We start from the raw sequence: 23777 nt of genomic DNA, 5'->3' as shown, positions 1-23777 counted from the left end.
GTGACTGCCCGTTGGTCAGTCAGCAGGATAAAATGCAAGATAACGTCTCCAGTTCCGTACTGCTTCAACAATAGCCTGGACCTCTTTCTTGATGGGGCCCTGGAGGGTACGCAAAAAAAATGCCACGGTCCTGCCTGCTTGGTAAAGTGTAGCAGCCAGGGCAAAGTCCAATGCATCACTCTCCATCTGGAACGGGATGGATTCGTCCACTGCATGCATGGTGGCCTTTGCAATGTTGGCTTTGATACGGTCAGCCACCCGTCTCAAAGGTCTTTGGGGCAGATGGGGAGCTGATGGTATGCAGGATTATGGTCTATGGTCGAGAACACCCTGTATTGTGCGATCTGATTCATCATGTCGGCATGGGGTATGCCTCCAGCTGGGTGAACCTGTTGATGGTCTGGGAGTAATATATGACCATCCGATGTTTCTCCCCAGTCTTCACCACCACTATCTTGGCTCTCCAGAGCCTCGTACTCTGCTCTATCATCCCCTAGGTGAGGAGATATCTCTCCTGACTTAATAAATGCCGTCCCCGGCACTATATCACTGACATTTTGTGGCGACGAGCTTACAGTCAGGGGTGAGATTGGTGAACAGGGCGGGGGGTGGTAGATCCAGAGCATGGAGAGGCCGCATGTCGGATGCGGTGAGTGGATTAGGGGCTGCTGGTTGATCACGCGGATTTGGGGTTGCTGGTTGGCCATGTGCTGGGGGGTGCACGGTTTAAAAACTGCTCATTACAGACTGTGAGGGGGGTTGGGGCCCGTCGTACTCCATGGTGACACTCTTCAAGTTGCACTGGAAGTCTAATCCTAGTAGGATGGGTATACAGAGCTGTGGCAGTACTAGGATCCTAAAGTTATGGTATACTGTGCCCTGGACATTCAGTGTTACTGTACAACAGTCATGAACTTTTGCTGAGTGGGACTGGGACGTTAAAGAGACACTGAGTTGCAATACCTTGCAAGCTCCTGCAAGGCCCTGACAAAGTTGTTGAAAATTTCCACGGGTCACTGCTACCTGTGCGAGTGGAGTATGTGCCGTGCATACACTTCGTTCACCTGTATCTTGTACTGCTCTTTCAGAATGTCCATAGCGTCTCCCTATGTCTGGCAGTCCCAGACCATCTGGTAGACTCTGTGTCCAATGTAACAAAATAGCAGATGGAGCTTGTCTTCGTCATTCTGGATAACAGCTGCAGAGGCAGTGAGGAACTTTTCAAAGCAGCGGCGCCAGAGTAAGAATTTGTCGGCTGCTTTGGGTTCTCTTGGGTTGATTTCTAGGTGATCCAACTTCAAATATTTGTCCATGTTCCGATGAAAACAAAATCTTGTTAATAAAATAGATGCACGATCAATTGCACAAAGACTGGTTATCGGAACTGAAGGCTTTTATTAGCAAGAGATGGACAGCATCCCTTGTGTTGCTTGGTCACACTGATCTGGACTCGAACTGGGGGTAAGCTTGTGGCATGACAGCTTTTATGGGGGGAGAAAAGGGAGAAGTAACGAACCGGCCAGTGAGAGCAGGGTCAAACAGAAAAGGTCATGTCATTTACATATCCACATCAGTACAATAGTGGTTTCACCACAAGATTGTTTGTGATTTTTTTTCCATAGGTATACAACTGCACATCTGTCTTCCATCTTGCTATCTGTAGAGTGGAGTCAGATTTCCAAGTAATCGCAATACAGTTCTTAGTCACAACTAAAGCTATTTTTACAAATGAAATTTGGAATTTAGTTATTTATTTCAATAAAATTGCCCAAAAGATAAAACTCTAGCTCTCCCGCAAAGGCCCCTTGTTAGTATTTCAGTAATGTTCTTCCAGAAAGGTCTCACCTTCACACACAGCCATGTAACATGTAGAACCATTCCTATGTCTATTCCACATTTAAAACACATCTCCAATATTTCTGTTTTGATTTATGTAATTTCTGTGGTGTGAGGTATAATTGGTGTAGGAAATTATATTGTACTAATCCATATCTTGCATTTATAATTGACTTCATGTTATCTAAACACCAATCAGACCAGCATCTTTCCATTATTGCAACTCCTAAATCCGATTCCCATCTCTCTCTCGATCTCTGTAAACCTGGTTTTGTATTTTCATTTTGAAGAGCAAAGTGCACCTTAGATATAAATTTAGGTGTGTTCCCCAGCCAAATTGTTCGTTCCATCTCACTAATTTCAGGTGGGGCCAAGTTTGGTCCCCATCTTTCTCTCAAGAACTATCTTAATTGGAAAAAGTAAAAGAATGTCCCATTAGCTACTCTATACTTTTTTCTTAATTGTTCAAAAGACATAAGATATCTTTCGATATAGCAATTATCAACATTTCCTATTCCTTTGTCATACCATAAATGCAATATTTTGTCACCCAGATTCATAGGCAGTAGTACATTTTTACATAATGTGTCCTCAGCGATGTACAACTCCCATTATCCAAAATGGTCGGGACTGGGCCTATTTCGGAAAAACAAGTTTTTTTTGGACAACTTGTCTTTTTTTTTTAAAACAGCCCAGTAGCAACAGCAAATGACTTGTAACAGCTTTTAAACAACAAACAACAAGATAAAGCTTTTTAAGCATTAAAATGTTTAATTCTCACCAAAAAAAATGGTGGTCATGCTGATCACTGACACTTCACCACCGAGACCCCGCTGTACCGGGAGCCCGAGAGTCCCGCTCCTGCCAGGAGTCCAAGGTCCGCACTGCTACTGCTAGGAGCCTGAGGTCCACGCTGCAACTACCGGAAACCCTAGATCCGCTGCTGACAGCACCAGGAGCCCACAGTCCACTGCTGCTGCCACTGGGAGCCCAGCGTCCCCAGTCAGTTTGATTCCAAAACAATTTTGGATAAATGAGGGTTTCAAATATCCTCGTTTATCCAGTTTTTAAAAAATTTTGGATAATTGAGGATTTTGGAAAGTTTGATTTCAGATAATCTGAGTTGTACTGTACTTGTTTTCTCCCCCTTATACATTCATTTATTTCTTGCCATATTCTAATCATGTGTATCAATATAGGATTATCCATTTTTTTTTGTTAATGACTTAACATTCCACTTATAAATAAAGTCTTCATTGTTTCCTCTTTTATTGAATTCATCCCATTCATATCCACAAAGGGGGACTGTTTTCTTCAAAGAAAGATGATAGACATTTTGCTCATGCTGATAGATAATAATTCTTAACATATGGGAGTCTAAGTCTAATTTAAAGAAATTTTTAGTTAGTACAATAGGCAACGATTGAAAGAGACAATACAGTCTTGGCATTACCTTCATTTTTATACAATTTACTCTTCCTATTAATGTAATCAGCAGATATCTCCATTTCTGTAAATATTTTTCTATTTTTTTTAATAGATGGATATAATTAAGCTTAAATAAATTCTGTAAATTGTTATCTGTCATTGTTCCTGAGTATTTAATTCCATCTTTCTTCCCTTCAAATCTTCTACATTTTTGGTATCTTTTGTAATCAAAGTTTGCAATGGCATTATCCCATTTTTCCATATAAAATAAAGATGGATAAAAATGGGATAATGCCATTGCAAACTTTTGATTTATTTTATATCCTGATATTCCATATTTTTCTAATATTGTTTATAATCTTATCAATGATTCAGTTGGGTCAGACATATATAATAGCACATCATCACCATATAAACTAATTTTATGTTTTTCCTGTCCAACTTTGAAGCCCTTAATATCCAGATCTCTTATAAGAAGAGATCTCCGCCAGGGGTTCAATGGCTAGTATGAATAATGCTGACTACTCAATCTACTCAAGGGAAAAGTACGTGACATTTGGTTATTAGTTATAATTTTAGCTTGTGGCTTATGATAAAGAGTTTTTATCCAATTTATAAATTTTATCCCTATACCAAATTTTTCCAAAGTTTTATATAAGAAAGTCCATTCTAGTTGGTCAAACATTTTTTCTGGATCTAAAGAAATAGTTTTGTTTGGATTCAACCTTGATTTTTCCATATGTATTATATTGAATATTCTACTTAGACTATTTGAAGAGTGTCTTCCTTTAACAAATCCCACCTGATCTGGATGTATTAATTTTGGTAAATACTCACCCAGTCTGTTGGCTAGTGCTTTTGCTAGAATTTTATAATCTGCATTCAGGAGTGATATTTGTCTATATGGTGAGATTTTTAATGGGTCTCTACCTTTCTTCATTAGCACGGATATTACAGTAGTTGAAAATGTTTCGGAGGGTTTGGGTCTCCACTGCCTGGCATCAACAAATCTTCAACTGTCTATAGGACTCAGGAGGGAACCCATCTTCCCCTGAAGACTTATTAGCTTGTAAAGCACCCAGAGCTTTCTCTATTTCTTCCCTTGTAAAAGGTGCATCTAAGTCATCTTTCTTCTAGTTTAGGAAGTTCAACATTTGTTAAAAATTCTTCCATCTCTTTTTTATCTCTTACTAATTCTGATTTATATAGTTTCATATAGTATAGTCTAAATGTATTTTATTTATTTCTTTTTGATTATATTTTATACTATCAGTTTCTGTTTCTTTTGCATTTATCATTCTGGACAACTCCTCTGCTTTAACCTGCAAAGATTGCACTTTATGTGCCCATTCTCCTAATTCATAATATTTTTATTTAGTTTTTAATATAATTTTTTTCCATTCTATATATTTGTTGTGTATTATGTTGTAACTTTTTGTTCTCTAATGTTCTAGCTATATTTTTCTTGTGTTCTTGATGTCTGATATACTTTTCCTAATTTTTTTTATATCCTTCTGTAGACCTGCTAAGTCCCTTGCATATTCTCTCTTAAGATTTTTAATATAAGAAATAATTTGTCACCTCAGATAAGCTTTAAGCATATCCCATATTAGAAACTGTTGTCAGTGGAAGGAAGATTGTTTGCATAAAATATTTCTATCTGTCTCTTAATAAATTCAAAAAAATAGTTTCTCTTTAATAATGTAGCATTAAGGCGCCATCTATACATACTTTCTTGTTTTTCCATTAACACAAATAGTTAACATTAATGGTGAATGGTCTGATAAAAGTCTTGCCAAATACTCCATTTTTACCACTCTACTTTGTAGCTGGGAAGACATTAAAAATAGGACAATCCTCGTAGGTGAATCACACACCCTCGAGTAGAATGAGTAGTCTCTTTCTAAGGGGTTGAACTGCTTCCATATATCAATTAAATTTAAATCCTTCATTAATTATAATTTTCTTTTCCATAGCATCCACCTGTGTTCTGTCTGAAAATTTCAGTTTTAAAGATCTTTACTCTTTTTTGCTGTAGAATCACAGCCACTTGATTTGATACTGTGACAAATAGTTTCAGTGAAGGACCCAAAACAAAGACACCTCCATTTCAATCAGTAATCATTAGTAATCAAAGCAGTAATCATTTCTACCAATGTTATTGTGGATATTTACACCTATGTAGGTAGATGTGAAGATTTAGTGCCGCTGCTGATTTATTTGGTACTTGCTGCATACCCACTCTGGCAGGCACATCCTTCAGGACTCGTCCAACTCAATCACTCATAAAACTACCAAGCCATAGTTAGTGATGAACCTCAGGCCCACCACCTTCTATTTTTCTACTCTCGCTGCTTTCTTCATTGTTCCACATGAATGAGCACTGATTCATCAACTAACATAAGAGAGCAAGTGGTCAAGATTTCTTGCCAGTTTTAATCTGATGCCATTAGGCTGAAGTGAATAATAAGGACTAGAAGGGTTACTCCTTTTTGCCTGTCATTGACGCCTGTACAAAGAGACATTGCCAAGAATTGTGATGGAGGAATCTGGCACATGGTTAGAAATCAAATTGGCTTGATTACAGAAAACAGAGGAGAGTGGTACATGGGGTATTTTTCTGACTATAGGCCTGAGGATTCAGAACTGGAACCTCTGATTTAAATAATTTGGTTGAAAAGGTAGGTGGAATAATTAACAAGTTTGTTGATGGGTAGTGAGAAAGATTGTCAAAGAATACAAAAGGATGCAAATCAGTTCAAAATTTGCACAGATAATTGGGAGGTGGAATTGAATCTAAACAAATATGAAGTGATGTCCTTTGGGAAATCAAATGTAAGAGTAAAATACAATAATTGGTAGGGCCCTTAAGAATATGGATTTACAGAGGGAACTTGGGGTACAAGTCCACACTTCCTTGAAAGTGGCCACACAAGTGGATAGGGTGGGAAAGAATGCACAAGTCATGTTTACCTTCATGGGTTAAGGAATTAAGTATAATTGTTGGCAAGTCATGTTGGATCTTTATAAAGGTTTGGCTATATTTGGTGAATTTTGTGCAATTATGGTCATCATACTAGAAGAAGGATGTGAAGCCTTTGTATAGGATGAAGAAGAGGTTCATCAGGATGTTGCCTGGGTTGGAGTGTACTAACTTGGATTGTTTTGTCTGGAGTGTTGGGATGCTGAGGGGCGACTTGATGGAGATGCACACAATTATGAGGCAAATATAGGGTAGATAATTGGAGTCTTTTTCCCTGTGTGTAAATGGCAATACATATCAGGTCATTGTTCAACTAGTGCAGCCACTCTTCTAATTTATTCACTCGTTCACCAGAGGTTTGTAAAGAGGATTCTTAAAGTAAACTGGACTGTGAGTAACACTGCTATTTCTGATTTCAGAGCTTTCATCAATGGCATTTGGTTCATTTAGTTTCATTCTTCCTCTGACTGTAATAGTACTGCTACAATCAATTAATTTGCTTGATGATTTCAGAAGACTTTTAAATTCTACCGCCAGCATGGTAAGATTTCAACTTGGGTCTCTTGACTGTTAATCAAAACAGTGTTACTAGACTGGTAACTTAATCACTGCATAATCATACACATTGCCAGATAGGTAGATACTTAAGAAACTTTACAGCTTAGGTAAAGGCATGGCTTATTCTGGAGTTCAATTCTTCAATGCTACTCTTGGGATATTGTCTTGTCCCAAAATCTTTGTTGCATCCAGTGCTCTTAGCCAGTTAAAATACAGTGGTAACCTATTTGTAAAACCAAGCATGCTTGGAGTCGTACATTTTGGTGGTCTTCAAAAAGTAAGTACTGTATGTTTGCTTATAGCTGTTCAAAATATCTCTGCTCTGTTAAAAAAGACTGAAATAATAATCCAGGTAATTATATGTTGGTGATCTTGAAATCATTTGTGGGTGTTATTGAAAGATATTCTAAGAGACCTAATTTATGTATTTGGATATAAATCAAAGTATTGAATATAGGAATTGAAGCTGGTTTGTTATCTATATTTAAGAGAGAGTTAGATTTGGCCCTTGTGGCTAAGTGGATCAGGGGGTATGGGGAGAAAGTAGGCACTGGGTACTGAGTAGATGGTCAACCATGATCAAAATGAATGGCAGTGTAGGCTTGAAGGGCCAGATGGACTACCCCTACACCTATATTCTATGTTTCTATCACATGGAGCTTGCTGCTGCTGCTAGTCTAATCTCCAATTCCTGTCTCCTTTTGGAACTCTCTGATGTATGGACAGAAAACAATTGGCATTTGTTATCTTTTTTCTCCCCACCTACCTAAAACCCATTGAGTACAATAGAAATGCAATGAAGTGATCAGCTTGTAAATTGGTGTCAAAATTATTCTCACTGCTTTTAATGACTACTGTGTTAATGTTGAACTTGTATCATAATGCAAATACAGATCTAAAACCATAAGACCAAATCATGCACAAAAAGAAATATTAGAAAGATAAAGAGTACCCTAATTAAACTTTAAAAACTTCTACTCATCATAATATTATCAGCTACTGTTAGCAAAATAACCATTTTTATTGAGTTTTCCTTTGTAATAAATGGGGAAAAAGCCTTTTCAGTGCCAGACTGCTCAGACAAACAACTACATTACAGATAAATATCTCATTCTCTTCTCAAAGACATTCAAGCGATAGATAATAAATTACTCTTATCTCCAGTATAGTAACTATTAAGTACATCTGTTCTGCCATTTTTATCAGAGCACTGAAGTCACCACTCTCTTGAATAATATTTTGGTTAATTTACATTCTCCTTTCCTAACCACACTAGTAAAGCTATAATTAAAACCTCAAGAAAAATATTAATCCATTGGTTTACCTTTTTTGTAGAAAAGAGAGAGTGAGGTAGATTTATGAGACTTCTGAGGAGGTTGGGGCTGAGATGGAGTTTGTAAAGATGACGATGTCTCAGTTTTTGTTTGTTGCGTGGAAATTATGTGTGCTGTACCAATCCCTCTCTTCCATGGTGATCTGACAGGGGAAAGGTAACTGTGCACAAAAATATGCCGGAGGTGAATGGGCAGCTCAATTAAATGAAGACATAAATCCAGATCAACAATAAATGTAGTTTAAGTTAGTTTTTCTTCAACTTCAAGTTTCCAGCTATAAACACAAGCAAACAGCAATATACAAAAATACTAGACAAGATTAGCAGGCCATCCAGCATCTAAAGGAAGCAAAGGGCAACCAACATTTTGGGGCTGAGTCCTTTATTAAGGTACGAGCAAACCAGAGGCAGATGCCTGAATACTTACAGATCTGCAGCAGTATGGCTGTGCTGGAGTGGTTGTTTAAGGGTACTGGGAGGTTCTGGCTGATCTGGTTGATCTTCCTGTTCTTTTTGTTGCCCGAGTATGTCAAACAAAGGTGAGTCCTGAAAGTAACAAAAAAAGGTTGCATTGTAATAATCTAATCAAATCTCCAAATTTATTCCAAAATTGTTGTTCAAATTGCATTGCAGAAAATGAGCGATTAAAAAGGAAGATGGGATTTGACTGGCGAGTCACTGAGGAAAAAACAGCATCGCAACTAGATTAACCCCAAATGGCAACAAAATATACAAATCCATTCACTTTCCTGTCACTGAAGCTAACAAATTCTCATTTTTCTGACTTGCTTATTTGTTCATCTGTGGGGCAAATCAGAATCAGAAAAATAGCACAGATAAAGCACTAATTTTCTCTTTATATTGAAAAGAGAAACAGCAATCTCTGATAATTGTTTCTCTATTCCCAATTTAGACCAGAAAATCTTCCAAAACATTGCGCACAATAATTCTGTGTTAATACAGCAACAAAATAAAGGATACAAAAATTATTGCATGGGAAAGAGTCTTGTAAGGACAAAATGTAAAACTGGAAATTATTGGATAATAGCATAGAGCAGTCAAGAACCATTCCTAGAGCAGTCTGATAAACTCTGCCAATTTGTTCAATGTGCAGTACCCAAGCCAATATGTAAAGGGATGTTACTGAAGGAGATCATTCCAATCCATTATATTTGTGAATACACTGTGAAAAAGAATGTATTTTCTATATTTTCCAATAGCTTTGTAAATGTTTTTGTTACAATGTTAAACAGTGTTGCAATTATAGGGTGATTTTAATGGAATAGAACATTGTGCAGTTTTTCACAGGAGAGATGAACAAAATTTAAAAGTGGACCAAAGGGTAGCTTCCAGTCATCCCAAGCCCAAACATCCGTGGGTATCCTGCAGAAGAGTACTTTGACATAGTGCCTCGCATAGCCAGTATGATAAGGAATTAAGCAATTGACAAGCAGTAAATGGTTAGGATCTGGAATGAACTGCTGTGAGGTAAGAGGGTGGAGGGTGTACTCAGCCTAGTCTGTGGTCACAGCCTTCCAACTTTACAATGACCCATTAGATCGATTCAGATATAAATGCAGATATTGGCATTGATTGAGGACTGGATAACAAGCAGAACAGCATAGTCAGAATCACACAGCATTTAAACAGTCCCTTCTGTCCATGAGTGCACCAACCATTAAGCACCAACCTCCATTTTACACCATTCCCATTTTATTCTTCCAACAATCCCATCAAATTCCTCCATATTCTACTATTCATTTAAGCACTTTGGTGAATTTATGGTAGCCAATTCATTACCAAACTGCACATCTTTGGAAAGAGGGAGGACAGAGTAGCACCTCAAGGAAACTCATGCAATCAGGGTTAATGTGTGTTGGAAAAAATAAGGCTACACCATATCTGGATTGAGGTGAGAAGACATTTCTTCATCCTGGGGGCGATAAATCTTTACAAGTTTTTGAACAAAATTTTTATATATTAAACCAATAAAAGAAATATGTAGCAAAATGGCACTGAGAATATCAGGCATGATTTTATTCAATAGCAATGCAAACACAAAGGACCCAATGACTCACAACTTCTTCTATTTCTAAAGCTGCAAAAATACCAAGTACAGGTAGTCGAGAATGTTGTTCCAACAGAAAATGAAGCACCACACAGCTCATCAAAACAGTCTCTACAGTGGCACATGTTGGGCTAGGAGGAGACTTTGAGTGCATTTGCCAAAACACAGAAGTTATACATGTGCAGATTAGGGTCAATGACATTTTCTGGAGCCTCGGCAGATGGACAACCCTTGGGCTATGTCTTTTTACTGTTCTGGGTCATGGTACTGATGAAGTTGTAGTAAAGTTACATGAGGCAAGGGGGAGGGGGGGGGAATTGCAATGTGCAAGGAGGATTTTGACAAACAGCTGCCAATGTCTGCACAGCGGAAGGACATATTCTATCTTTCAATGAAATGGAGTTCCATCAGTTTCCAAGTACACTAATACCCCTGGCATCTGGAATTCAAGCAAAAAATTAGAGTAAAATAAATGAGAATAAAATAATAGGTAAAAAAATGTTTAAAATTGTAAAAGTAAATGTTCTTTGAAGCAACACATAAACCTTTGGTGAAGATAGGAGTAAATATTCAGCCAGCAGAGTGATTTGGTCATGCTTTGCTCATAACAGCTGTTTGAATAAAGTTGTATTTGAATAAAAGAACTGGTTGATGCTGCTCACCATTGGAATGGTGTCTTAAAGTGTCTCCTTATCCTTGCTTAGTAAGAGTCGTGCTGGTCAGAGGCTTTATCTATAAACTTGGGAAAGAGGTGGGGTTAATTACTGTATCTATAATGCTACTACTAATCTTTCAGAGAAGGGGGAGGAACCTACAGATGTAGTGGCAGTTAAATGTTTTCAATGAAAGTAACTGTAAATAAAGTAAAATGCTTTAATGTTTATATATTCATGCAAGTGAAGTTTGTTCAATGTAAGTTCAGTATAGTATTTTTGTCTTTTAAACTGTTTATTCTAAGTTAGACATTGTAAGAGTAATCTCAAACAACCAGAAATACACTTATCAGGCATCTAGCAATCCCTATAGGTGCCAGATACCAGGGGTTTTACTGTAAATGTAACCTGCCATTTGTAGCTATAAGCTTACTAGCATACTACTGGGGGAAGAATATTAGGTTTTTTAGTTGGTTCCTTCAGTGGCCAGGATATTCAATGATCCTGACTTGTAAACTCACTGGATTAAATTCATAAAACATATCCTTTAAATTTGATGTGGGGGACATATTATGAGTACACCATGTTAAGTAAACAAACATTGAAAATTTGCACTCAGTAAGTAGATTTGAAAGCTTTTTTGTGTGGTTGATGATCAGCAGCCGGAAAGCAAAATTAATATTGGTGATGGTGTCAAGTAATGGTGCAGTGTAATGGGAAGAAACATATTTGTATTTATTTAAAACAATTATTGTTCAGTTTACTTTGTATTTTATTTCATAAGCAGACAAAGATGTGCAGGAGGTATCCTCGGGTAGAAAAGGTCACCATTTCTACCCATGGATGGTTTCTGAAAATGAATAACACTGACAAAAGGAAGTAGGCTGAAGAAACACTAATTAAATATATATTCAGGATTGTATAAATTGTAACCTTTCAGTCTTTCTCTTACATATATTGTTACAAACAATGAATCTAGATGATAATTTTCAACCTCTTTTAGTGGTTTTAAAATGATGCAATCAAATTCTGCTAACTAGAATTTTAAATGTGTATATCTCAAGTTATCCAATTGTTCATTCAGACATTTTTAAAACCATCAGTAATATTGTTTGCTCAAATTAATAAATTGAAGTAACAAATGACTTGAAGTAAACCACACAGAATTAAGTGATATTATCTACCTTTATTTTAACCTGCAAGTAATAGAAATAATATGGTATGCATCACAGAAATCTTCTGCTACTGGGAGAGATTTAAGAATGATTCCTGCAATGCAGGTCTCATCTAGCAGGAATACAAATCCAGATGCAAACAATTCTTGTAAAGGCTGATTTGCAACGCCCAAGTCAATTAAAACCATGTTTTCCTTGCATAGCTTAAGGTTGTGTAATGAAAGATTGTGCAAGTGATTCAAGTTGCAGCAAGAATAATAAAGAGTCCAATTTGACTGTTATATTGTTCTCTTCGCCTGCTTCCCACAGCCCACTCTGCTTAACTTCAAGTTCACTCAAAAATGTTCTGCTGATATACTGACCCATTACCATCCCTGGTTATTTATAACCTGCATGAGCTTCTTTTAAATCAATATCTTTAGAATCATAGAACACTGCAGCACAAAAACAGGCCCTTCAGCTCAGTGCCAAACTATTATTTTGCATAGTCCCTCTGACCTGCACCCGGAACCATAGCCCTCCCATCCATTTACCTGTCCAAATTTTTCTTAAATGTCAAAATTAAGCCTGCATTTGTCAACTCAGCTGGCAGCTCATTCCACTCCCATCACCCTCTACATGGTCCTCCCTAATGCTCCCTTTAAACATTGCCTGTGTCCTCTATTTTTTAACTCTCATAATCTCAGTGGAAAAAGCCTGCATGCATTTACTCTATCTATGCCCATCATAATTTTGTATCCCTCATTCTTCTACACTCCAGAAAATCAAATCCAAACCTGCTTAACCTTTCCCTGCAACTCCGTTCTTCAAGCCTTGGCAACATCCTTGTAAATCTCCTCTGCACCCTTTTGATCTTATTGATATACTTCCTGTAGTTAGATGTCCAAAACTGCACACAATGCTCCAAATGTCTTGTTCAACTTTACCAATAACATCCCAATTCTTATACTCAATATTTTGATTTATGAAGGCCAATGTGCCAAAAGCTCTCTTTACAACCCTATCTACTTGTGATGCCACTTTCAGGGAATTATGTACAGTAAAACCCCGGTATTCAGCACCTATGGTGATTGGTAGATGCCGGATAAATGTATTTTCCGTTTGCTTGAGATTTACTCTTACATTGCCTAATACAACTGCATTAAGAATAAACAGTTTAAAAGACAAAATTACTATACTGACTTGGACTGAACAAACTTTACTTGAATGAAAATACAAACCTTTTTTTAAATATTTTATTTTAAAAATTTCCATACATGTAGTAATCAAGATTTAATATAGTAATAAACGTTCCAAAAAGAAAACAAATTAAAAATTACATACATGATGGTATTTACCCCCCACTACCCCCACCCCGACCCCCCTCCCTCAAAATAGCCAATATAAAAAGTATAATATAGTTAAAAAGAGAATTGTTAGGATTGCACATTTAGGGATGCTGCCTAATACACATATTTTAAAAATTCATTAACATAATTCAGAGGAGATTCTTGCAAGACCAGAGGCATAGGAAGGACAATTTAAAAAATTTAAACCTAATATTTGGGTATATGGGCACCAAATTTGCAAAAACATAAAATATTTATTCCTCAAACACTATGTCATTTTTTCCCAAGGGAATACAACTTTGAATTTCTGTATTATATCTTGCCAAATGTGTATCTGATTTCCAAGTGATTGCAATACATTTCCTTGCCATGGTTAAAGCAACTTTAACAAATTCCATTTGATATCTTGATAATTTTAATTTAGGTCTTGTTCCTTCAATATTTCCTGATACAAATAAATCTGGATTTTGCGGAAATACATCTCCACCCCACCTAAAACATTGATCTGATAAATCTGATTTCAATCTGTTCAATTTCTGAGGTATTAGATATAACTAGTGTAAAAAAAATTATACTGCACTAATCTTTATCTTACATTAACAGTATTAATTATACAACCCCTACATAAATCTGCCCATCTTTGTTCATCAATTACAATGTTCAAATCTAGTTCCCATCTTCTGCTTAAGAGTTCCTACTTGCAATAAAGAATATATCATAGATGTAAATTTCTTAACAATTCCCCTCCTAATAAGAAGTTCTACTTCAATGCAACTAGTCAAGAGCATGATTGGTCTTAACTTATCCCTCACCTTGCTCATCTTGCTAAAGTATAATCCATCCCCTTCCGATACCTCCCCCCGCAAGTCTCCTCCTATTTCTATTGTTTAATATCCTATATGTCAGTACACATTCTGTCCAGCAATCCAAATAGAAGAAAAAAGACAAATAAACATTCAGAAAATACATAGTTCCACACTTATAAATATATTTTTATAAAAGAAAGTCCTCCCTGTAAGTGTTGTTTAATTTTACAACATTACCTCCCTCCATTTTACGGGTTGTGACCGAAGTCACAAAAACACACATAATCCCACAGCAATCAGCACTTCGCACTCTTCCCATCTCCCTTAGCACATTTAATACTAAAAACTTTCATTTTGTTTAGTTATCCACAAATAAAATAAATTCCTGGAAATCAGAAAAGAAGAAAGAAGAGAAAAAAAGAATAATCCTTATTTTAATTTCTTTCATCTTACAAACTTCCCCTTTTCCAATAATAATGAAACTAAAAAAAAAGAAACAGTTCATCTCATTAGAGATACAGTATCTTCTTGGAACTGCATACTAGGAAGAAGCCAGGCAAATTCTTCTGCTTGAGTGAAATTGGAAAATAATATATTTTGAACTCCAGGTAAAAACATTTTCAAAGTCGCAGGGTAACATAGGACAAATTTCTAACCTTCGTCGAAAAGAACTTCCTTAACCGGGTTGAATTCTTTCCTCCTCTTCAACAGATCTTCACTCAGGACAGGATAAAAATAAAATTCTGTCTCCATCACATTGAAGTGGGCCTTGCTGTTCCCTTGCCCCTTTCACAGCAAGATTTAAAACCTTTTCTCTGTCTTGATAATGTACAAATTTAATTAATACAGAATGCGGTCTCTGAATTGGAAAAGGTTTTCGACTCAGAGCTCTAGGAGCTCTTTCAATTTCAATTGGGTTTTCAAAATGTTCCTCTTCCAAAATGTCAGGAATCCACTTTTAAAAAAAGCAAATTGCATCTGGCCCTTCTTTTCTTTCCGGAAGGCCTAATGTTTTAATATTACTGAAATTTTCCAATACACCCATTTTCTCCAGAAGCTTTTGATTCATTGTGATTTAACCAGTAGTTGTATTTTCCACAGTCTTCAACATGTTGTATTTCCTCCTGTATTCTTGTAATTTTCTCATCCATTTTCTCCAATTTCTTCTTAATTTCATTCAGAACTTCCAACACTTTATTAGTTACCCCTTTCATTTTTGCCTTCATTTCTGCCTTAAATCCTTCTTTCATTACTTTAAACTGATGCATTATAATTAGCCTGTGAAATAGTTTTTACTTTAATTGCCTCCTCTTCCTGGCATCATCTGGCACTGAAGTAGAGGTCCCTGACTTCTCAGTGCTTTGTAGTCCTGCTCCCAGAAGTGCTTTTGTTTTACTTCTCACATTGTTTAGGTCCAAGTTCTTCACCAACACCATCTCTCTGTTGTTGCAGGTAGGTGACACCAGAAGAGGGCTCTTCAAGAGGATCACTCAGCTGGGGGACCAGCTAGAGTGCTAGCTCCCTGCTTCGTCGTCAAGGTAGGCCTCAATCTCTTCTTTTCTTCTCATCAGGGTCCAGATACAGCTGTAGGTAGTATCTCTTTTTTCGGAGGCATTTTTAATGTAAAGTAGAAGTATTTTAAAAATATTATAAAAGTATTCATTAATTTTAAACACTACTTAATTAACAATTTTTAAACTAATTTACCAGGGGAATGAAACTCACATTCTTTGAAAACATTTAACCGTCGCTGCACCTGCAGGTTCATCTACGGAGCTGCCCAAAAGAAGAACAATAACATAATAGATAATTAACCTCTCCTCACACAAGTTTTCAGATAGAATCTCTGAACAGGATGACTATTACTAAAGAGAAGCTTTAAGAGAGTCACTCCAATGGAGAGCACCATTAACCTGGACACCATTTTAATCAAACAGAACTTTACACAAATAGCTGCTACGAGCAAAGCATGACAAAGGCACTCAACTGGATGAATATTTGCTTCCATATTCACCAAAGGTTTATGTGTTACTTCAGAGTACATTTACTTTTACAATGTTCAACTTGAGGGGCGTGGCAAGATGGTGTAGAAGACAGACATCCAAATCCACCTTCCCCCAGCTAGTTTTTTAAATACCCGTTTTTAAAACTTACAAAAGTGATTAAAAGTAGTATTCACAGTTTTTGGAATATTGGAGGACTGTAATGGCTACTAATGTGAAAAAAACGAAAGCTCAATTACAGAAGAAACTACCTTATAAAAGTGTTGAAAAATTGAGGCCTACCTGTCCAGATGAAACCACGGAGTCGTTGATGGGAGTCCCCAGGTCTCAGAGGTCTCCTGCTCGGCTAAGTATGACGCTGGCGCTGATCCTGCCTCCGCAAGATGGCGCCAACTTGATGACAAGTTCGGCTGGTGCTGACCCGCACTCCCGTGAAACTGGGCGCGCAGGCGGTCCAGCCGAGAAAGGAGCCCTCGAGCCTGCGATGTTCCCGGGTGAATTGGGGATGCACAGTGTAGCGTCAGAGGACGCACCTGCACGATCGGCGGTTCTACCGGGCATGCGCGGTGCTTCGAGGGTACGCGACTTATTGGAACGGGTGTGGGCTGTGGGGGAGCCTGAGCAACAGTGCCCCGACAAGGTTAGTGTACCGTCCTCGGGTGTTCAGACCCGCAGCCGCACCGGAAGAGGACCGACTGTGAATGAAGAAGAGGAGGACCTAACTTTACTGGGAAGTACACAGGAACAAATAGAGGTTGAGACTAAGGAAGGCAGGCCTCAAAGGGAGTTGATGGAACCCGGAATGGATTCTGTGTGTGCTGTTTTGGAAGGGATTGCTTACCAAATGGATAATATGTCAAAACAGATGACGAGTTTTTTTGGAAATGAAAACTACTATGTGTGAAGAAATGACAAATGGCAAGATATGACAGTAGTTAAAAGTGATGTTAATAGATGTATAAAATCGGTAGATACGGTACAAGATAATTTTTTTTAAATTGAAGCAGTTTATTTGAATGTAAAAATCAAGTGGAACGTAATAGGGAAAAAATGGAAAAAGTGGAGGATTCTTTGTGGATTGGAGGATTCAGAAAAAAGAATTATTGACGAAAATTGATTCATTGGAAAATCAAAGTCGGAGGAATAATGTAAAAATAATGGGTCTCCCAGATGTTGAATGTTCTAATCTGATAAAATTTTTCAAGAAATGGATTCCTGAGATGTTGGGCAAGTAGTTTTTTCCGGAAGGTTTGGAGTTGGATCGAGCACATAGAGCATTAAGGAAGAAGCCGTTTCCAGGACAATCACCACGGGCGGTTTTAATTCGTTGTTTGAAATACCAAGATACGGAAATTATATAACGACTGGCGGTGCAGAAGGCCCGACAAAGTCAATCTCCAATGATGATTAGGCGATGTTGGGCGTTTAATTCAGCCAAAGAAGTATTGTGGCGAAAGGGTTATAAATTTGCTTTTCGTTACCCTGCGGTGTTAAAAGTTTTTTATGGCAATTTTCAATCTCAATTTTTTGAAAATGATCATGATGCGTTAATTTTTGCCAATTTGTTGCCAGACTTGCAAGGGAATAGTCATCTTCATCTTTGTCACCTCAAAGGACAAATGGGAATGGGAAGAATGGAAAGAACGAAGAGCTGACACGAAGTCTTCTTGATATTGAAGACCCAGAACAGTCATTGGGACTGGAATCATTGGGTTGATTATATTTGATTGTGTTTCACTGAATAATGAACATATATCTGCCTGGGGGGGGCGGGGGGGGGCGGTTGGCACTGAAATCTTTGACAGTCATCTACTGCTAGTGGCTTTTACCACACCCAGATTTTTATGGTGTTACTTCCTTTGGGTGGTTTTTTTTTTAAAGGGGTGATTTTTCTTTATTTGATGTTTTTAGGGGAGGGTTTGTAATTTTAAGAATTTATAAGGGGGGCAATATTTTATAGTGGGTGAATATATTGTTAGTTTGTAGAAATGTCTAATTTGAAAATTGCAACTTTTAATGTTCAGGGGTTGAATAATCCAATTAAGCGGAAGAAAGTATTGGCCTATATAAAAAAAAATGAAAGCTGATATTGCTTTTTTGCAAGAAACACATTTGACTGAAAAAGAAAACTTGAAATTGAAGAGAGATTTGGTCGGTCATGTGTTTTCTTCTTCTTTCAATTCTAAGTTGAGAGGCGTAATGATTTTAATTCATAAGAGTTTGCCATCTTTGGAGGGAAATGCTGGGAGAGTTTTGAGGGTGAACTGTAAAATTTTTGCTGAAGCTTAGAATTTGCTTAATGTTTATGCACCTAATATAGATGATGAACGTTTTATTTCAGAAGCTTTTTTGTTGTTAAATTAGGCTAATGAAAATATTCTAGTCGGGAGAGATTTTAATTGTGTTCTGGATCCTTTATTGGATAGGTCCCCCAAAAGTATAAGGAAATCAAAGATGGCGATACAAATTGGGGCTTTGATGAAAGATTTAAATTTGGTGGATATTTGGAGAAGAATTAATCCTATGGAGAAAGATTTCTCTTTTTATTCATTTCGACATGATTCATTTTCCAGAATAGATTTTTTTTGGTATCGGCACATTTACAGGGTAGAATAATACAGGCTGAGTATAAAAGTAGGGTTATATCAGATCATTCTTTATTGTTTTTTTCTTGTGCAAGTTCGGAAGTGGTATGTTCATCCTACAGATGGAGGTTTAATACAATGTTATTGAAAAAACCAGAGTTTGTTACTTTTGTTAAAAAACAGATTACTTTGTTCTTGACTGAGAATGTTAATTCTGTAGATAGTTGTTTTGTATTATGGGATGCTTTGAAAGCTTATTTAAGAGGGCAGATTATTAGTTATACCACGAAAGTTAATATAGGGCAGAAAGTTTGGAGTTGGAGAAACGAATTGCTGAGTTAGAGAAAGATCTTCAGAAAGATGTGACAGAAGATTTTAAAAAAGCAGCTTTGGCAAATTTGAAATTACGTTACAATACAGTACAAACCTATCAATTTGAGTGTTTAATTAATCGATTTAAGCAGCGTTATTATGAATTGGGTGAGAGGGCACATAAGGTACTTGCGTGGCAATTAAAAACGGAACAGGTATTGGGGACTATTAATGCTGTTAAAAAGAATTCAAGAGTTACCTATAAACCTCAGGAAATCAATGACCAGTTTTATTCATTCTATCAAAAATTATATACTTCTGAGGGGAATCAGGATAATGGTTTTATTGAATCTTATTTATCTAAATTAACGTTTCCGGTATTAGGGGAGGAAGATGTTATGGAATTTGAATCTCTGTTTACAGATTTTGAGATTAAGGAAGTGGTATGTTCATCCTACAGATGGAGGTTTAATACAATGTTATTGAAAAAACCAGAGTTTGTTACTTTTGTTAAAAAACAGATTACTTTGTTCTTGACTGAGAATGTTAATTCTGTAGATAGTTGTTTTGTATTATGGGATGCTTTGAAAGCTTATTTACCTATACAGGAGCCAGGATGGTGACAAATGGTCAAGTTTCTTTACCATTTAAATTGACACGTTTGACTCAGCAAGGTTGTCCATTGTCACCAGCCTTGTTTGCATTGGCTATTGAACTGTTAGCTCAGATGATAAGACAGAATGAAAAGAGAAGAGGGATGAGAGTTATGGATGAGGAATATAAGATTAATTTATTTGCAGATGATGTCTTGATATATTTGACAGAACCAAAATAGTCATTGTCACAATTGCAGGAATGTTTATTACAATTTCGAGAACTTTCTGGATATAAAGTTAATTGAAATAAAAGTGAAATTTGGAGAGGGTAACTATTCAGAATATAAAAGTATTATAAAATGAAAATGATCAGATAAACTCAAATATTTAGGAGTAATTGTAAATGCTGATTATCAATCTTTATATAATCTAAATTATGTTCCTTCATTAAAAAAGATTAAAGCGGATTCAATTAAATGGAAAGATCTTCTGTTAACCTTAATTGGTCGTGTAAACTGTATTAAGATGAATATTTTTCCCCGAATTCAATATTTATTTCAGTCCATATCATATTCCCTTTCAAAGGGTTTTTTTCCAGGATTTAAATAAAATGGTAGGGGAATTTTTATGGAAAGGTAAATTACCATGAGTTTCTTTGGCTTGGCTTCGCGGACGAAGATTTATGGAGGGGGTAAAAAGTCCACGTCAGCTGCAGACTCGTTTGTGGCTGACAAGTCCGATGCGGGACAGGCAGACACGATTGCAGCGGTTGCAGGGGAAAATTGGTTGGTTGGGGATGGGTGTTGGGTTTTTCCTCCTTTGCCTTTTGTCAGTGAGGTAGGCTCTGCGGTCTTCTTCAAAGGAGGTTGCTGCCCGCCAAACTGTGAGGCGCCAAGATGCACGGTTTGAGGCGATATCAGCCCACTGGCGGTGGTCAATGTGGCAGGCACCAAGAGATTTCTTTAGGCAGTCCTTGTACCTTTTCTTTGGTGCACCTCTGTCACGGTGGCCAGTGGAGAGCTCGCCATATAACACGATCTTGGGAAGGCGATGGTCCTCCATTCTGGAGACGTGACCCATCCAGCGCAGCTGGATCTTCAGCAGCGTGGACTCGATGCTGTCGACCTCTGCCATCTCGAGTACTTCGACGTTAGGGATGTAAGCGCTCCAATGGATGTTGAGGATGGAGCGGAGACAACGCTGGTGGAAGCGTTCTAGGAGCCGTAGGTGGTGCCGGTAGAGGACCCATGATTCGGAGCCGAACAGGAGTGTGGGTATGACAACGGCTCTGTATACGCTTATCTTTGTGAGGTTTTTCAGTTGGTTGTTTTTCCAGACTCTTTTGTGTAGTCTTCCAAAGGCGCTATTTGCCTTGGCGAGTCTGTTGTCTATCTCATTGTCGATCCTTGCATCTGATGAAATGGTGCAGCCGAGATAGGTAAACTGGTTGACCGTTTTGAGTTTTGTGTGCCCGATGGAGATGTGGGGGGGCTGGTAATCATGGTGGGGAGCTGGCTGATGGAGGACCTCAGTTTTCTTCAGGCTGACTTCCAGGCCAAACATTTTGGCAGTTTCCGCAAAGCAGGACGTCAAGCGCTGAAGAGCTGGCTCTGAATGGGCAACTAAAGCGGCATCGTCTGCAAAGAGTAATTCACGGACAAGTTTCTCTTGTGTCTTGGTGTGAGCTTGCAGGCGCCTCAGATTGAAGAGAATGCCATCCGTGCGGTACCGGATGTAAACAGCGTCTTCATTGTTGGGGTCTTTCATGGCTTGGTTCAGCATCATGCTGAAGAAGATTGAAAAGAGGGTTGGTGCCAGAACACAGCCTTGCTTCACGCCATTGTTAATGGAGAAGGGTTGAGAGAGCTCATTGCTGTATCTGACCCGACCTTGTTGGTTTTCGTGCAGTTGGATAATCATGTTGAGGAACTTTGGGGGACATCCGATGCGCTCTAGTATTTGCCAAAGCCCTTTCCTGCTCACGGTGTCGAAGGCTTTGGTGAGGTCAACAAAGGTGATGTAGAGTCCTTTGTTTTGTTCTCTGCATTTTTCTTGGAGCTGTCTGAGGGCAAAGACCATGTCAGTAGTTCCTCTGTTTGCGCGAAAGCCGCACTGTGATTCTGGGAGAATATTCTCGGCGACACTAGGTATTATTCTATTTAGTAGAATCCTAGCGAAGATTTTGCCTGCAATGGAGAGCAACGTGATTCCCCTGTAGTTTGAGCAGTCTGATTTCTCGCCTTTGTTTTTGTACAGGGTGATGATGGTGGCATCACGAAGATCCTGAGGCAGTTTACCTTGGTCCCAACAAAGCTTGAAAAACTCATGCAGTTTGGCATGCAGAGTTTTGCCGCCAGCCTTCCAGACTTCTGGGGGGATTCCATCCATACCTGCTGCTTTGCCACTTTTCAGTTGTTCGATTGCCTTATATGTCTCATCCAGGGTGGGAACCTCATCCAGCTCTAGCCTTAGGGGCTGTTGAGGGAGCTGGAGCAGGGCGGAATCTTGGACTGAGCGGTTGGCACTGAAAAGAGATTGGAAGTGTTCTGACCATCGGTTGAGGATGGAGATCTTGTCGCTGAGGAGGACTTTGCCGTCTGAGCTGCGCAGCGGGCTTTGGACTTGGGGTGAGGGGCCGTACACAGCCTTTAGAGCCTCGTAGAAACCCCTGAAGTCGCCAATGTCCGCGCTGAGCTGGGTTCGTTTGGCGAGGCTAGTCCACCACTCATTTTGGATCTCCCGGAGTTTGCGCTGAAGATGGCTGCATGCGCGACGGAAGGCTTGTTTCTTCTCTGGACAGGACGGCTTTGTAAGATGAGCCTGGTGGGCAGCTCGCTTCTTTGCCAGCAGCTCCTGGATTTCCTGGCTGTTTTCGTCAAACCAGTCCTTGTTTTTCCTGGAGGAGAAGCCCAGTACCTCTTCAGTGGATTGCAGTATGGTTGTCTTCAACTGATCCCAGAGGGTTTCAGGGGACGGGTCCGTGAGGCGGGTTGCATCGTCGAGCTTTGCTTTGAGGTTTGCCTGGAAGTTTCCTCTCGCATCGTCTGACTGCAGGTTTCCAACATTGAACCTCTTTCTGGGGGCTTTATTGTTCCTGGGCTTTGGTTTGAAGTGAAGGTTGAGCTTGCAGCGAACCAGCCGGTGGTCAGTGTGGCATTCCGCGCTAGGCATGACCCTGGTGTGGAGCACATCTCGTTTGTCACTTTCTCGCACCAGGATGTAGTCCAGGAGGTGCCAGTGCTTGGATCGGGGATGCATCCAGGTGGTCTTAAGGCTGTCCCTCTGCTGAAAAAGGGTGTTTGTAATGACAAGCCGCTGTTCTGCGCAGAGCTCCAACAGGAGGCGCCCATTGTCGTTGCACTTGCCGATGCCATGCTTGCCCAGGATTCCTGGCCAGGTTTCTGAGTCTTTGCCGACACGAGCGTTGAAGTCACCCAGGATGACAACCTTGTCGGCTGTAGGGGTGCGTTGGATGAGGTTGCGCAGGTCGGTGTAGAACTTGTCCTTTTCTGCTGGTTCCGCCTGGAGGGTTGGAGCATAGACACTGATGAGGGTGATGTGACGCTTGTTCTGAAGGGGGAGTCGCATGGACATGATTCGGTCCGAGAGGCCTGTCGGAAGGTTTTCGAGTTTGGAGGCAATGAAGCTCTTGACCATGAAGCCTACACCAGATAGGCGTCGTTCATCCGAAGGCTTGCCAGACCAGTAGAGTGTGTAGCCCGCGCCGCGTTCTTGGAGGCTGCCTACATCTGCCAGGCGGACTTCACTGAGAGCGGCTATGTCGATGTCAAGTCTGAGGAGTTCATGTGCAATGAGGGCAGACCGACGTTCAGGTCGGTGGCTGTCAGCCTTGTCTAGCATGGTTCTGATGTTCCAGCATGCTAGCTTGAGTTTGTGAGCATCTTTTGAGGGGGAAGGCGTGGAGGGGGAGGACGTGGAGGGGGAGGACGTGGAGGGGGAGGACGTGGAGGGGGAGGACGTGGAGGGGGAGGACGTGGACCTGTCCTCGGGCCTGCGCAAAGGAGCTTTTAGGTGGAGTGCAGTGCGCGCAGTACTGGCCCCACCCTTTACACCCATGGTTCGTGTGCCGTGGCCAAGCAAGCTGGGACGTGG

The 23777-nt window shown here is 39.2% G+C and overlaps 1 protein-coding gene across 1 annotated transcript in view; it reads right to left on the bottom strand.

The window, feature by feature from the left end:
* The window catches only part of rb1 (retinoblastoma 1), a 201428-nt gene that overhangs the window by 27105 nt on the left and 150546 nt on the right, over positions 1 to 23777 (bottom strand). Inside the window, 2 exon segments of the mRNA XM_069889674.1 lie at positions 8130 to 8299; positions 8566 to 8684. Coding sequence (XP_069745775.1) covers positions 8130 to 8299; positions 8566 to 8684 — 289 coding nt within the window.

Source organism: Narcine bancroftii, chromosome 7 (genome assembly GCF_036971445.1).
Source record: "Narcine bancroftii isolate sNarBan1 chromosome 7, sNarBan1.hap1, whole genome shotgun sequence".
Lineage (NCBI taxonomy): Eukaryota > Metazoa > Chordata > Chondrichthyes > Torpediniformes > Narcinidae > Narcine > Narcine bancroftii.
The sequence above is the reverse complement of the archived record's forward strand: the minus strand, read 5'-3'. Positions and strand labels throughout refer to the sequence as shown.